The 16,848-nt window shown below is 41.0% G+C and overlaps 1 protein-coding gene across 1 annotated transcript; it reads left to right on the top strand.

Annotated features, from left to right (window-relative positions):
* The first annotated feature begins 127 nt into the window (after positions 1-127).
* Positions 128-15,086, top strand: SLC45A2 (solute carrier family 45 member 2). The gene is made up of 7 exons (XM_068423624.1): positions 128-566; positions 1,679-1,855; positions 4,791-5,116; positions 8,934-9,077; positions 10,337-10,460; positions 11,435-11,640; positions 14,862-15,086. Exons 1-7 carry the CDS (start codon positions 128-130, stop codon positions 15,084-15,086), a joined length of 1,641 nt encoding a protein of 546 aa, XP_068279725.1.
* The last annotated feature ends 1,762 nt before the right edge of the window (positions 15,087-16,848 follow it).

The raw sequence follows: 16,848 nt of genomic DNA, 5'->3' as shown, positions 1-16,848 counted from the left end.
CAGAGCCATGAAAGTATGTGAGTCCCTCCCCCAGCACAGACCGATCCCACCCGGCATATGATCTGGGCTCCATGTCAGCCAGGGCAGGCAGCACTGACTTGCTGGAGCGCTGCGCGTAGCCAGAGTGATGACCTTAATGAAAGAGAGTTTCTACGGGGATCTTCCACCCCCTTCTGAGGTGGCCAAGACCAACATGGACAGCACCAGAGAGAAGCAGGAGGCTCTGCTGCAATCTGTGACGAGGACTGGAGCAGTGGTGCCAAGGAAGCGAGCGGTGGGAAGGCTGGTCATGCACAGCATGGCGATGTTCGGACGGGAGTTCTGCTATGCCGTGGAGGCCGCCTTTGTCACGCCGGTGCTGCTCAGTGTAGGGCTGCCCAAGAGCCTCTACAGCCTGGTGTGGCTCATCAGCCCCATCCTGGGCTTCGTGCTGCAGCCCGTGGTAGGTTCAGCCAGCGATCACTGCACCTGTAGCTGGGGCAGGAGGCGACCTTACATTCTGGGTCTGGGCATCATAATGCTGTTAGGCATGGCTTTGTACCTCAATGGGGACGTGATGATCTCAGGTGAGTGAGGGGCATACGCTGTGCTGACAAGACAAAACTCATCCTTGCCTTTTGAATCGGAAAGAAAAGAGGGGTTCCTTTGTTCCCTGATCAAATGGGGTGTTAAAATTGGGTATCATGTTGCTCAGCTGCGTTGAAGGAGCTGAGGAATGCTGCAGTCTTCATACAGGTTCAATCCTAACACTGCATGTTATGTACCCTGTACATAGTGTTCCGTAGTTCGTGCATGTGATTGCAGAATGTTGTATGTTGGTGTGGTTGCCTCAATCAGTTCATACAAGTAGAGCGCTGCTTAGAGCCAGAGAAGTTTTTAAGAACTAAAATCTAACTTGCTAAGTTAAAAGATAATATTGTGTGATGTAATATACATCCAAACTGAGTATTCATTAATCCCTATTTTAGATGGATTAGTGTTCAAAATACATATATTTAATTACTGCAGCACTGCCTTCTCTCAGGAATGTGTTATGCTGGTGAATAATAGAAATCAGCAAGTCCTTGGAAACGTGTTGCACCCAGAATGTCCAAAATCAGTTAGGAGTGACATCCTTAGATACTGTTATATTTCAGCTTGAGATGTAACTTCTCAAAGTCTTGATGGAGAGTTGCTGTCAGTATGACTTGGCAGAGGGGGGAGGCATGTGTTTTTATGGACTGATTTATTCATTCTTCCTGGATATCATTGGTGTTGAATATACTTGTATTCATTTGCCCAAAAAGATGTTACAGTCAACTGTTGATTATCTAAAACAATGGAAGGGTGGGACAAATAGAATAACACAAAGAAATACTACAAAATGCATGTGTGTTAGGCTACCAGAGCATGACATGGAGGTGGAATGGAGTAGATTAAGTGATGCTCTAGTGATGCTCTTGATTGTGGAGCTTGAAGTACCCTGAGCTTGTGCCGACTCAAGGCAGTCACTCAACCTGGCACGGCTCAGTGCTACACAGACTCAGTTATCCTACTTCTCTGATGGAACTCTGGTATCACTGCTCTCTCTTGCATAACTAAGCGTTGTTTAGATTTGGAGGTGTCAGGAAATATAAAATGTGGTTTTGCAGAACATGGCACTGTAGCTGTCAGAATGAGGGTGTTTTTCTTTTTGTAGCTTTCATCGATGAGACAGACGAGCAGCGGACGTGGGCAATAGTCATTACCATGCTGGGAGTAGTGCTTTTTGATTTTGCAGCTGATTTTATTGATGGCCCCATCAAAGCGTATTTATTTGATGTCTGCTCTCATCAGGATAAAGAGAAGGGTCTGCATTACCACGCCCTCTTTACAGGTACTCAGATCCCTTTTTTTCCTCCCTGCCTCTCGAAGGAGGGGAAGGTAATTGCATGGATTTTATTCTCACTGTGCTTCTAATCTTGAATGAACTGATCATCTGATCCTGCACTTCAGTCACGAGTCCTTTGTTGCTGGGTTTTCTCTGCTCCAGAGAACAGCAACTTGTGATTGCTGCTACAAGAATTCTGCTGCAGAAGGCTGCAGGCGTAAACATTTACAGCAACAAAGTCATGATTTAAGTAAGAGCAATTAATTATTTAAAAAAGTGAAGTAGTGTTCATTCAGCTTTTCTGATTTTTTTCAAGTTTTTTGTGAAGCAAAAATTAAGGGATGTAACTTGTTTCCTTGCCATGGCACATAAAAATAACATTTTTGAATCAGCATGTGACATAGAGCAAGAGCTGCACAAACCAGTATGTTGATTTTCATTCTTCAGCAGTGCTCCAATATGTGCTGCCTTCCTGTATGGAAATAGGAGTTCTGTGTAAAATTCAGAGCTTCACAACTTCCACAGAATAAGTCCAAGTGGTTCAGTCCAGGTTTTGCAAGTGAAGTAAGAGCTTCTTTGCCTTTATACACATTTGAAGTGTTGCTGAGTTACAGAAGGAAGCCTTCTGTACAGAAGGAAACCTGTACTACCTGAGCCCTGTGTTGAGAAAATGCACAGGAAAGACACATAAGGCTGTGTACCTGTAATGTGAATGGGGAGGAGCTTCCAGCCCGTGTCTGGGAGCAGTCACTGTGAAAGGATTAGACAAAAGGCAGACTAGATGGGAAGTCACGGAATCTGTGTGAATGCAGATTTGTGGTGGCTACTGAGCCATGCTAAGAGCAGACACATGTAGGTTCAGTGGCAGATACTCTAGTCGAGGAGGGGGGTGTAGCAGCTATCGACAACGGGTCGATTTTGGACATACGAAATAACTGTGTCCAGGAATACAGATGATAAGGGAAACTTAAAGCCACATGGGAATGAAATCAGTATTATCCATTAGAAACTGTCAGATAAAATTTTTAACAACCGCTTCTTTGGACAGAGAGGGGAGTGAGTCTCTATGTATTTTTTTGCCTTCAGCAGAACTCTGGCTGCAGTTTTTCCTTGGATGATACTAAAAAGGCTTGAGTTCCAAATTTGGAGCTACAGGTTTAGCTGATGCATTTGTGTACTGAGCTGTGAAAAGGAATGTGGGACAAATCACATCAAATAAGACTGGAACAGATTTCTCTGCATTATTTGGTGCAGCACCCTGTGCCCTCTATAGGAGATCATTGTTACCTTAACCCTTCCTGATGGCTAATTACCTAGCCTGTTCTTGAAATCCTCCCTTGATAGGGGTTCTGCAGCCCTCCCAAGGCAGTCTGTTCCAGCACTTCACTGGCCTTGTTAGGTGTTTTTCTGGAAAATCTGATCTTAATGTCCATTTCCTACAATTTACATTTATTGTTCCGTGTTCCATCCCTATTAGACACAGACAGCAATCTTCCAATTTCTTTTCTAGCTTCTGTTTTAGATATTGAGTTATTTTATTTCCCCCATTTAGTTCCTTCTTTTTAGTTCCTTCTTTTTGTACTAAATATCTCTGAGATTTTGCTCTCCAATTTGTCTTCAGTTTAAGGTTTGAACATGAATCTTGATAGCTTTGCAGTTATGAAACTTATGACCACTGAGACAAGTAGAAGGGAGAGTGCACATACCCAACACGCAACACTCAGCCTGCATTCCAATAGCATGATTACTTCTTGTCAAAACAGTGTGCAAAGACGACCTCAGACGTCAGACATTCACTCTGTGCAAACATTTAGTGTAGGTTTTCTTCAAAAAGTTATTAACAGCTTGTTTTTAATGAGAACAAGCAAGGATACAGTCCCCTGTAAAATGCAGCAGGACACAATGAAGAAGGGCTATAATCAGACCCAAGAGGAAAAAAAGCACAGAAAGCCCAGAATGAAATAAAATTCCTGTGTTTTGTAGGTGAAGCAAATGTAGGTCCTGTTGCCTCTGTTATTTTTTGTTAGACAGAATGGCTCTGCCATACATTGTCTTCAATTCTCCTAAGCAGAAGAGTAGAAACACTTCGAAGTCCTTCAAATGCCCTGTCCTGCTTGACTCCCACGTCCTGCAGAGCCACCTGATTAACAAGGTGGCAGGACTCTGCACAGCTGCTTCTTCTACCAGGTCCCTGTACTGTATGTAACAGCCTGCACTTTCTTGTGCTTCTGGAACTGTGTGCACTAATAACAAAAAGAAGAGATTGTAAAAAAGTCAGACTGAACGCTGGTTTTATGAACTTCAAGACACAAGGTAGCATTCTCATTTTACCTTTTATTCTAACTCTTCTGAGAAATCAGTAAATGGAATTACACATTTGTATTTGATCCTTTCTGTTTTCTTTTCCAAGTGGTGAGGTACTTGGATTTTTGATAACTACAAAACAATGCTTTTGGTTTTATTTCCTTTTTTTTAAAATTTCACATGGAGGCAGTATTTCTGTTTAGGTTCAGCTATATAAAATACATTTTACAAAGTGTAAACTATAGATTGTCTCAATATAATTTTAAAAATGTTTGTTTATTCTGTGAAGTTTTAAAAAAACCATAAATTTCAGTAGAATTTTTTTTGTATTACTCACTGTTTCAAAGAAAATAAAGCTTCAAAGAGTCAAGAAAAGCAGTTGAAGCCCATGTTGCTGTATGTTCAGGCATTTTTTGGAGAGCTCAGTCCACCAGAGCTCAGGATATTTTTCAAGAGATGTTTTGGTAACTGCTCATGTATGTGATTAGCTCAGTCTTCCTGTTTCTTGTGATTAAGATTTGCAGAGTGATTATTCAGTCATTTCTAGAGGGGATCACATGTTGAGGGTATTGTGTACTGTTTGTTTGTTTTATCAATGCCAGTAGATCTTTTTTCTCCTTTTTTCCCACCCTCGTAGGTTTGGGAGGAGCCCTGGGTTACCTGACAGGTGCTATGGACTGGGGTCAAACTGTACTAGGATATTCCTTGGCATCGGAATTCCAGGTGATTTTCTTCTTCGCAGCCTTGGTTTTCCTAATCTGCCTTACCGTACATCTGCACAGTATTCCTGAAGTCCCACTCAGTTACGGAAATGAAGAGACAAAGTTGTTGTTGGAAGTGACTGAATCCTATAGATATAGCTCCATAGAGGAGGAAATCAAGAATGGTTACTTAAAATCGACATGTACTGAAATAAAGGCTGCAGCTAAACCAGGGAAATGCGCCCTTACGTCATGTCCAGAGGTAAGTGCAGAGATGATTCTGTAACCCATATCGTTCCATCCTTGGAGACCCTTTGGCTAGCTAATGCTGACTGTTTGGAATGTAGCCCTTTCACATACACAGAGAAAGAATCCTCCACTGGGATACAGGGTCAGTAGAAAGCCTGCTTGCTTTTCTCTTTTTCTATTTATAAAGTATTTCCAGCAAGAGGGATGAGACGGACTAGTCCTGATGCTTTGAACAATTGGCAGGGATGAGGGAGAAACAGGTTCAGGTTTCTGCTCTGTGTCGGTCTCCTGATGTCCTCCTCATGTGGATTTTATCACGGGGATATACTTTGTCCTTTAGGCCTGACAGAATTAACATCACGTTGCAGACAAGGACTACAGACCATTGATCTTGGATATAAATCTGTAGCTCCCATTGACCTCCACACACTTACATACATATGAGGTGTTTGTTCCTGGTCTGGTAAACATTCCAGTTATGCTGCTGCTCAACATTTCATTGAAGATTTATTGACAGTACTGGTGTGTTTAAAATTGCTGCTTCTACAACAATGCTACCTTGCTTCTGGTGTTTAGTTTTATTTTGAAGTGATGTTGTAGCTGTGTCTGGCAGAACTTTTAAGTGGGAGAGAATAGCAAGTACTTTCAAATCATCGCTGTTATTTTGTTTCTGCTGCGTTTTTATGAGAGATTACTTCAACCTAAGGCAACTAGAAAAAGGTGAATCTACCTGAAAAATATCTGGAAAGCACATCTCTAGAATGGTCTTGGGAACACGTAATAGTTTTTACTGTTTTGTTGGTATCTTTTAGTGCTAGGAATCCTCACTGCACTCTCATGGTACCCTAGGTAAGCAACAGCTAATGTGTATGTTTGGCTCCTAGTATAACAATAAGTGATGAAACAGTTGCTTGTTGTTGCTTTTAATCTCACTTCTGATCTCATAGAGTTATATATATCTATCCCTGATACAGGTCTTGATAAATCAGGTAAAAAATACAGAGAATGTGCAGATGGTTATAGTTAGAAACCTAAACTCATGTTTAAACTACAAGTAAAAGGGATTTATTATCTTTCACTACTTTTCATTTGTATTATATTAGCACTTGGCATTCCTAACCCGAAGGAAAATATTATTATACCAGATACAGCACAAAGGTAGAATAAAAGATGAACACTACCTGAGGAGAATGCCAGGCAAACACAGAGGGACAGCAAGCAGTAGTTTGTCAGGAGAACATGACTGGCACACTGCGATGCTGTCCCTGTTTCCCAACCATAGGCCAACTTGAGCAGCCAGCATCCTTCACCAGCACTGTTCACCCTGAGCGTCCTCCAAATTGTCAGAGATGCTGAGTGTCATTGACTGCTTGGCCCATGTGGGCTCTAAAGAGAGGAAGGTAAATGAAGAAGAGAGAGCAGATGCAGTGAAAGCAAGGGGAGCAGCCTACAGATTGGGGTAACATCTACCTTGGCAAGAACTAATTCCACTGAATCAGTAATGTCTGACACCCGAAGTAAAGCTCTGGCATCCACTGCGGGCCAGCTTGTGCCATTGCTCTCCTCTCTGTATTTGTAGCTGGACAGCCTATCAGAGGCTCACAGTTCTTTGATCTGTCTCATGTTTCTTTAATATGCCCGGGGAATGTATAAATTCTAGACACTCACTGCCTTAATAGTCTGTCTCTTGTGGCACATGTTTTCTGAGTTCATTCATTACTGTAATTGCTTCCTTGAAGAAATGCTTTGGCTTCCTGTTTTTCTGTGTCTCTTTTTTTTGCTGCAGGCATGATGGCCCTGTATCTTCTAAATTAAGGGCTGTGCTCTTACATGCTAATAGCTACCATGATTATTAATGAGATTTGACCTGTTACAGTATGAACAAACATCCAAAGCAGTTCGTCTTTTGTTCTTTAGTTTGGTGCCAAATTACTCAGGACCTACTGCTGTAAAACCCAGGTCATATTGATTCCTCTGCAACCTTATGAATCATCTAAGGCCTTGTATTATAGTGATTTTATAGAGAAAATGATTGGGTATTGTGAGCTTTTGAAGGATAGGGCACTTAAACAGAGGCAAACTTCAGCACGTCGTTTAAATTAGTGTGGGGTTTGTGTGTTGGTATGTATTGAATGTGTGCATTAAACATTTCAGTTTCCATTACAACTCTCTAAAATATCTAAATAGAAAGCAAGCATTTCTGTCTAGCTGTCAAATTATTGTTTGTAATTACAGAAACGTCCTTTGTACTTCCCTGTCCTCATGTTAACACTGATTGGAAAGACTGTTTTAAAGAACTGTGTGGAACAAATTAAATACGCCAAGTCAAATGATAGTAATTATCCTTGAAATAACACTAATGAGACAATGTGGAATTTCTTTTGGTTGTGTTTTTTTATAACTGTAGAAAAATAGAAAGCTTACCCTGTTTAAAAGAGACAGTGATGCCAAGAGAAATTCCAAGGGATTTGGACAATATGCAGTTCAAGGTGAAAGTCAGCAACTTGAATTTTGGCATTCCTATGAGGATTAAAAACCTCCCACTAGAGCCAAGTATTTTTCAACTTTATATGTGGTGGTTATTCATAGAGTAGCTTGCAGCATAACCTAGTTCAAAGGAAAGCAGAGTTGTGAAAAGTAAGTAGAACATTGAAGGAAGTAAAAAATGCCATTGTCTTACAGCAAATTGAAGACAAAATTCAGCTTTCCAGTAATGAACATAACTTTTACAGTTCTTCCACATTTCATGACCATACAGCTTCCCTTACCATCTCTCCCAACACTGTTGCCTCCAAACATGACTAGAGAAAACTGGAAGTGTTCCATCATGCACAGATAAAATAGTAAGTTTTTTTCTTTAAAAGCAAAGAACCATGCAGGAGCTTTAAAGCAGTAAGAATTATGTGTTGCAAATGCCTGGCATCAAGCACACCTATAGTACTAAAACAAATTCAAGTGATACAAGTGATCTGATGAATGTGACTGGAAAAGAAACTGAGAGAGAGTTTTGGGGCACAGGGCTCAAGCAAGGAGGAGGGAGATAAGGTGGGGCATTGAAGGTGGTGAGAAATTTGGTTTTTCTCCATCAGTGAGATTTGTTAACCAGCACCAATAACGTTTTGATTTTGAAATCAGTTATTTCTCCCATGGGATGAGGTGTTCAGGTGCTGGAGCTCACGTTCTCTGGGTGCTAGGATTTTGAGTGGTGCTGCATCTCCTGTGATGTATCACAGTCTTTCCCTGCTTCATGGAGGAGAGGACAGTACGTAGTGGAAATCTTACGATACGACAGAAGAGGTGAAGTTTTCTAGGGAATTTAGCACACAGAAAGGAATGGCAATGAGGTCTCAGAAGTGCCATATTCCACAACACTTTTTAATTCTATGGAAGCATTTTGAGTTTCATTTTTTCCATGGCAGCTTTAAATTTTCAATGTAATGCTGATTGTCTCCATAAAGAAATTTTTTTTTTTTCTGTTTCGTGTTTTTTTGAAACTCCAGTGAATCTGTTTTGGCAGAAAATTTTCACTTGGTTCTACAAGTAAACAATAGTAATCCTACTGATTATAACAGCAAGAAATGTTACATCCTTGCTGATATACCCCAGCTCTCCCAGAGTCTCTGAATCTTTCAGGTGACTTTATTAGGCAGTGGCTCTACAAATCAAATATATATTGAAGGACATTCAGTACCCAAGCACTTGTAGAAAAAAATAAAAAACTTCGGAATTTTATCAATAAAAAGATGCTGAGGCCTTCTTAATTTGCTGTCACTTATTTTATTAGCCTTCAGGGCAATAATACAGTATTATTGTTAAATACTTTCATTTAGGATCAAAGGCAGATGACCCTTAAATCACTCTTGAAGACACTTGCAAGCATGCCGTCCCACTATCGCTGTCTGTGTGTGAGCCACCTCTTTGGATGGATGGCTTTCCTGTCCAACATGCTCTTCTTCACGGATTTCATGGGACAGGTAAAAGCGTAAAATCCTCTCACTTCTCCCTCCTTGTAGCCTCTCCTCCTCCACCAAAAATAAATGAGACAGTGTTATGATCCTGATGAAATGACAGTGGTGGCAGAGCCAGTTGTATCTGGATGGCTCAACGAGAGTTTTGTAAAACAGCTGACTGATCTCAGGCCCTTGGTCTGAGCCAGTCTGTTGGATCTTTGGGGAAAAGCTTTTAGTATTTTTAAGGCTATTTGTGCCTATTTAACTGTTCCAAATGAAGCTCTCAGAGCTGTTCCAAACACATCCATTCTGTGATTTGGCTTTGGAGCCACTCTGAGATGGGCAGGTTTCCTAACTGAAGTCACGCTGATGTTGCTTGGAGGCAGCTGCCCTTACCCTGGTGCGTGGGCAATGTCAGCACAGGGCTGTTTACCTCAGGCTCTGCAGCTCTTTGCGCACAGTGAACTACTTGGTACCTGAAAGCTCTTGTCTCCTTGAATTTGTCTGTCCCCGCCATACCTCTTTAAAACTTCCCCTCAGTCCCTTCTGCCAACCTTAGTTGCCTTTGTGATACCCAGTGCTCCGTTTTCCACACCATTCCCAGACAGTGAGACTATGTCCCTCACAGTGATTCTTGCCTATACAATCCTGTCTGCCTCCTTTCTTCCAGGGTACAAATATGCTCCTGGCACAGATCCTCTCATTGCCACTTCCTTTTTCCTGTAGTTTCCACGAAGTATTCCCATTTCCTTGCCTTTTTTTTTTTTTGTCTCTGTAGGCGAGAGGGAGGGGTTTTTCCCCACAGTGTATATGAACAACTGAAAGAAAAGTTTTGCTTGCTTAGATGAGGAACTGAATAAAACAATTCCTAGGTGGGAAAATGAGTGTGTTGGTGTAAGCCTGAAAGAGAAAACAAAAAAAATCAATTGTAGATAAATTAGAGAAAGAAAGGCTAAGGCAAGAAGGCAGAAGTGGAAAGAGGAGAGTGGGAAATGAGACACTCAAAGGAAAAACAGCAAACAAGTCAGTGTAGAGTGGACAGTCCAGGAAAAGGCAGAGGGTAATAAATGAGGAGGAGCCTGGGAGAATCTGGGAGAAATGAGTGTGAAACCTGGAGAAATGTGAAGGGACGATTAGGGCACTGCTTAACAGATTTCTTGGGTGCTAGTTAACTCCCCTACCAGGGACGAGGCCCTGTATTGGGTACCCTGTTCCTGTAAGAAGGAGGTGTTATATACATGCAGTCCATCCTTGCCTTGTGTCATCTTTGTGGTCTCTTTCAGGTTGTATACCAGGGTAGTCCTTATGCACCTCATAACTCCACGCTTTACCTTACCTACAAAACAGGAGTAGAGATGGGATGCTGGGGGCTGTGCATCAATGCAATTTCTTCATCAGCCTATTCTTGTAAGTACCCAGGAATGTACTCCAACATTGTGTTTTGAAACAGTGTTTAAACTGTTTGCTATTTGCCATTGTTTAAAAAAATAAAGCGATGCCAAATTAACTGGGTTTTTTTTTTCCACATTAAAACTTAAGAAATGTTACATTCTCAGAATTGTTAGAAACTCGTATCTTAACATGAACAGTTCCTGACCACATGATGAGAGGTCACTTTGGGACTGAGACATTGTTCTGGATGTGAACTGACTCTGAACACTGAAAATCATCCTGAAGTTAAATGCCAGACTAAAATGGATGCCGTGGGCATAGCTCTGAGATGCTTTTTCACGTAGCAGTGCTGCAGCTGTAGATTCTCGAAGGTCCCTCTGATGGTCTCTCCCCATCTGCATTCCTCATAAAATAACTCTTTCACAATGCAGTAGAAGTTCTTGCCAGAACCATGAACTTTGCTCTCTGAAATTACCTGTAAATATGCTAGCTCAGTTCCCCAGATAGATTTCACTGTAGCTCTTACCAAGGATTAAAAAAACTACTTGCGATCCGAAAACTCAAATGAGTAGCATTTTGGGGTCTGAATTGAGCATCTAAAAGAGACTTGAGGGAAATCTTTTCCCCTTTGGAGCTTAACTACAGGCATTTCTGTAGCGCCTTTCTCAGCTCAGACAGAGGTTGATGCCAAACCTTCGCATTATAATCAAACAACGGAAATGTCTGAGGTTGTCAATGAGAACAGTTCTTCCAGAATGGTTTTAACTACTTCTTCTCTGGAGCTGGCTATGCCAGGATAAGACTATCGCCAGAGAGAGCAAGTATTCTTTGGCAAGTTTATACCTACAATAATTTGAGGCAACTTCCAAAATCAGTAAGATTGTCTCCTTCATTGCATTTTACAAAATAAAACCCCTTAAAGGAACTCCCTGATGAAATATGACCTGTTTTCTTTTAGTCTTATCAGCATTTTCACTTTCTTTTCACAGACCTGCAGAAAATCCTTATGCCATACATAGGATTAAAGGGACTTTATTTCATTGGATACCTACTTTTTGGATTGGGTACTGGATTAATTGGCTTGTTTCCCAATGTCTATTCCACTCTGGCTCTGTGTTCCCTCTTTGGTGTCATGTCCAGCACACTGTACACAGTGCCATTCCACCTCATTGCAGAGTATCACAGGGAAGAAGAGGTGAGTTCAATGTCTAAGGAAGTGTAAGTTTATATATGTCTGGGTCTGTTTAGTCTGTTTTGTGAGAAAACTGGATAGAACTGTTGAGCAGCTTTTGATTTCAAACTATTTATGATGACACATGTTATGAATGGAAAGTTTCTGACAGAGAGAGTTAAGGTCCCAGCTCCAAACTCTCCAAACAGTCCTGCAGTGAGACGAATAATTCTTTATCATCACAACTGAAACAAAGCCAATCCCAGTACGTGTCCAGGCAGTAAGCAGATAACAGGGCTCCACTTTGTGTTGCCTTCAAGTGCTACCTTCCAGCTGTATTAGCTGAGGACTTGACTTCTGAGTTCCCAAGGTTAATAACCACACTGTAAAGGCTGGCAGAATTTTTAGTTAATTGCAAAGTGTTACAAAAACTGTTTGCTAATAAAGATATAAAATTCAGGTACAAACAGTTTTATGTAGTTCACTATTAAATTATATACCACGTTCTCATAATGTCTCTAAATGTCTGGGGTTGGTTTTTGGTCCTTCACAGCATGAAATCCTTTTTCCAAGGAAAATCTGGAAAAGCTTGCATTCCTTATATCATGTTACTGGATACAGCAGGATCATCCTGTCCAGTAAAGTGTTGAGCTCTTTAATGGAAGAGTTCTCTCAAGTCTCTTAAGTTAGTGAGAGAGCTGGAAACAATAAGGATTAAGGAGAGTTGGGAGGACTTAGGAAAAGTTCTCATTATATCTGCAGATATTTGAAAAAAATAATGAAGGAAATGTTGAACCATTGGAAAACAACATAGAAACATAGCTGGGACCAGCACAGGGCTAGATCAAGTGTTGAGAATATGTCCTACTGTTCTGAAAAACTTTTAAGCATCACCATCTGAATGATGAATACAAGAAAACTCTTAATTATTCTATTGAATCCTAGGAGGATGTCTCAATGTGGTTAAATATTTCATAGATCTGATTCCTAATTTTTCAGTTAATTTCTCTGTTCCTTCCAACAGAGAATGATCATGATGAAGAGTTTTAGAAAGATATAACAAAGGACAGGGAATGAACACAGTTTAGGGTGCGATCATGATCCTAACCTTAGGCCAGCCAACTCAGAGAAAGTGAGTAAAGGCAAAATTGTAGTCTAGCTCTGATTCAGAGCTGTTCCAAGAGAGAAGTGAAATAAAATATGCTGAAGTGTGCATGGACTTTGTATTTAATAGGCTAATATATTAAGATGTTACTGATTGATTGTTTCTTGTTTGGCGTATGGTACTTGCTATGCCAGATGTTAAATGATATATAATTCTATATTAGATCTGATATTAACAGAATTAAGTTTATCTCAAATCTTATCTCTACAAGATAGAAAAAATAAAGAGGAAACATCAAGTCTAAGATTGCATTCATTTGCACATTCCTATAATTGTGGTCAGAACACATAGGAACACTGGGCACAGCCCAGCAAGATAGATATAATTAAAAAAAAATTGTGTCTAAAATTGGAAATACTTCAGGCGAAAGGACTGTATCATTCCAGAAAAAAAGAGCAGACATTTTCCCTCACTATATTCTGCCAAAATAATGTGCTGGGTTTTAAAATGCTGCCATTTCAACTCCAGTTCTGTGCTGCTGTTCCCTAGGATCCAAATTCAATTTTGTCTACTGGATTAGGAAGAGACTGTTTGTCTCCAGTACTTTAGAGCTTTGTGTGGTAACAGTTCAAACGCAATGTAATAGGTCTTGCGAAAAGCAAAAAGCATCTTAATGGCCGAGAGTGTTTGGATACCAGAAGACAGCAGCACAGCTAGCCTACAGCATGGAAATCTCTTGTTTGTTACAATACAACCTTCTCCATTCAACAGCCTATGCAAGAAGAACAATAAATATGCAAACTATCATGTCATTTCACAACGAAACAAAATAGTTCCTTCCTGGAGGGAATCACAGAACAGCCAAAGTTAGAAAAAACCTCCAGCGATCATATAGTCCAACCCGCCTGCTCAAACAAGGCCACCTGGAGCAGGTTGCCCAGGGTCATGTCAAGTCTGGTTTGAATAATTCCAAGGATGGAGACTCCATGACACCTCTGGTCAACCTGTTCCAGCGATCAACCACCCTCACAGGGTGCTTATATATGAGATGCTTGTATATGAGGGGTGGCTGAGGCAACAGGGGTTGTTTAGCCTGGAGAAAAGGAGGCTCAGGGGAGACCTTATCGCTGTCTACAACTACCTGAAAGGAGGTTGTAGCAAGGAGGGTGTTAGTCTCTTCTCCCAGGTAACAAGTGATAGGATGAGAGGAAACGGCCTCAAGTTACGCCAGGGGAGGTTTAGATTGGGTATCAGGAAAAATTTCTTCACTGAAAGAGTTGTCAAGCATTGGAACAGGCTGCCCAGAGAAGTGGTGGAGTCACCATCCCTGGAGGGATTTAAAAGGCGAGTAGATGTGGTGCTTAGGGACGTGGTTTAGTGGTGGACATGGTAGCGTTAGGTTAATGGTTGGACTCGATGATCTTAAAGGTCCTTTCCAAGCAAAACGATTCTATGATGCCATGTAACAAATTAAGCCTTTTGTCCTGCTGTGTATATCATAGCAGATATACAAATAATCAGTAGTTAATAATGGTCATGTGTAATGTAGAAGAATCCTAGCCTGGACATCTGTTTTCAGATTCTTTTTTTTCCCCAGCAATAAAAACATTATATTTAGATTTTAGTACTGAACTCCTTTATGTGCTTTGAGGCATAACTTTAGAGCACAGTGCTCCATTATAACGAATTATGATCTGTGTGTGTGGGGGACATAGTATGACTCATCTTAGCGTCCCTTTGAGGTTCTCGTTCAACTGTGAGAGCTGGAGCTAAATTATCCATGACGGGTTGTCCTGTACTGTGAAATGTCATTTTCCCGGAGCTCAAATAGACCTGAACTTCAAGAAAATGGCTAATTTTTCTTATCAAGTTTCACTTCTTTCCTTGAGAGGAGGGATAGAGGGGAAAAATGCAGATGGGAGAAACAGGACAATTTGGGGGGAGCTTGGAAAACTCATTATCACTTGTAACATCTCTGAATTCCATAGCCTGTGTGGGACAAGCAGAAAAAACAGAAAGGAAGCAGAGAGCTATTGGTCTGTCTTGCTGTACCTGGGGGTCACGGTGGTGCATTGGCTGAGAGTTGCAAGTTATTGGCACTGCCTCAGTTCACTGGGTTTTGTTTTGTGCTTATCTGCAGAGCCTGAAGCCACAGGATGGGGAACAAGCTGGAGAGCACGGGCGAGGGAAGGGCATTGACTGTGCCGCTCTCACCTGCATGGTCCAGCTGGCCCAGATCATCCTTGGTGTGGGCCTGGGGCTCTTGGTTAGTGTTGCTGGCAGCGCAGTCACTGTGATTTCGGCATCTATGGTGGCACTGATCGGCTGCTGCTTTGTTGCTTTTTCTGTTCGATATGTGGAGTAGGACTGTGTGAAGCAATTGGAAGAAATCTCCCCAGGGGAGCATCTTCTTTCTGGGTCAGCAGCCCTGGTGCTGTTTTGCCATGCTGATACTGCTGGCTCGTCCTCCTCTCTTGCCTCCTTGGAGCGGTTGCGATTCCAGAGCTTTACAAAATGGGGATTTGATAAAACTGATTGCCTAATGCCTCACATTGAAAGCTTCTGTATTTTGACTGCTTTATTACTTCATTCCTGCTGACCTCAGTGCATTAACATGCTATTACACGTGACAGTGTGTATGCCCATGGTATCTCAATGCCTTACATGAGAAGTCATCACAAACCTCCTCATTACCGATTTGTAGAAGTTAATAGATGAAGTACGTGATAAATTGAAGAAGTAGTAAAAATGAAGAGAGTTAGGAAGAAAGTTGTTATTTATCTATCTTATTTTTCAAGTATCTTAACTTTGGGGATATTCCTTCTGGTAGTCAAAAGCTGCAGGGGGATCAAACAGGTGTCAGAGGCCACGCAGGGTGCAACTGTGTTATGGTTAGTAGTACTGTTAAATGGGATCAGTTAATTTCCAGCTACTGTCAAAAGCAGATTTAGGTGTGAAAGATGACTGGAATATATAAAAGATTGAAGCCTATTGTTTAAAAGCATAACTGTAAAGTAACTATGTTATACTGGATCCTGCTGCTTCCGTATAAATGAAATGAAAGTACTGACTGAGCTTGTCATGAAAGTCTGCCTAAGGCTGCTCTGCAAATCCATGTGTAGGCACTTAAACAATCCATCTATAAGAAAGAGCTGCTATTTTTTTCCTTCTTAAAAAACTGGCCTCTTGACTTTGATACCGTGATTGAAAAAATAAACTTGGCCAAAATAAGAATTTTATGAATGGTTGTAAGCCACTTAAATCTTGACATTGGATATGACAGTATTTACCTTAAAGTAGCATCTCTGTTTTCTCTGTTTTCCTTCATGCATCTAGCTTTGAGTGAAACGGTGTTTGCTCTTTACAGAATATTGTAAATAAATTCAGTTCTGCAAAGCACTATCAGGAATTATTGTACAGTAAATACTTAAGTCCAGTTATTTGTATTTAATTCCATATGAAGTTTCATTCTTAATTTTATAATGTTACCAGGGTTTTCAAAATCCTGTGTTTGTGAAAGCGATACTCTGTATCTATGCTGTGCTTCCTCTGTCCTAAAAACTGTCATCTTGATTTGCTATGTTATATGCTAAGCCACGTGAAGCCATCTGCTAATGCAATATTGTTAATGAACAGTGACACAGAGAGACTGTTGCCAGGGATGCTGTTTGTTTTTTTTTTTTTTTAAATGATGCACATGTCCAATCAACACTGTTCAGTCAAATGCACTGTTGAGCTGATCAGCTCTTAGAAGCTCTGCATGATACAGACTGACAACGCCACAAATAAATGGCTAGATTTGTGCATAAGATGCTTCTGCAGAGACGCACCAACTTAATCCTTTTGGATGTTTTCAAGAGTAGAGCGAGTCATCTATTCTTAGGAAAAAACATTTTCCCTTAGGCAAACGCTTATTAATTATAACAAGCCCATAGCAGCCTCAGCTACCTTTTCTTGATGGTGATTGTGCCTCCACTGTAGGCCCAAAATGGTGCTCAGTGCACGGCAAACCTTATGTTTCTTCACAGCTCCTTCATCCTGCCTTATGAAAAAGACACGTTCTATGGTTTCTTTCATTTTGTGGCTCTTCATGAATCCCCCTCATGTCACACCCATGGAAGAGAAAA

Source organism: Nyctibius grandis, chromosome Z (genome assembly GCF_013368605.1).
Source record: "Nyctibius grandis isolate bNycGra1 chromosome Z, bNycGra1.pri, whole genome shotgun sequence".
Lineage (NCBI taxonomy): Eukaryota > Metazoa > Chordata > Aves > Nyctibiiformes > Nyctibiidae > Nyctibius > Nyctibius grandis.
Note: the sequence above shows the minus strand (reverse complement) of the source record. Positions and strands in the feature narration are given on the sequence as shown.

Excerpts from the sequence above, each read along its gene's own strand:
- SLC45A2 (XM_068423624.1), top strand. The coding sequence starts at position 128 with ATGACCTTAATGAAAGAGAGTTTCTACGGGGATCTTCCACCCCCTTCT. Across the intron at positions 1,856-4,790 it reads TTACCACGCCCTCTTTACAG|GTTTGGGAGGAGCCCTGGGT; the intron begins GTACTCAGATCC and ends CCACCCTCGTAG. Across the intron at positions 11,641-14,861 it reads AGTATCACAGGGAAGAAGAG|AGCCTGAAGCCACAGGATGG; the intron begins GTGAGTTCAATG and ends GCTTATCTGCAG.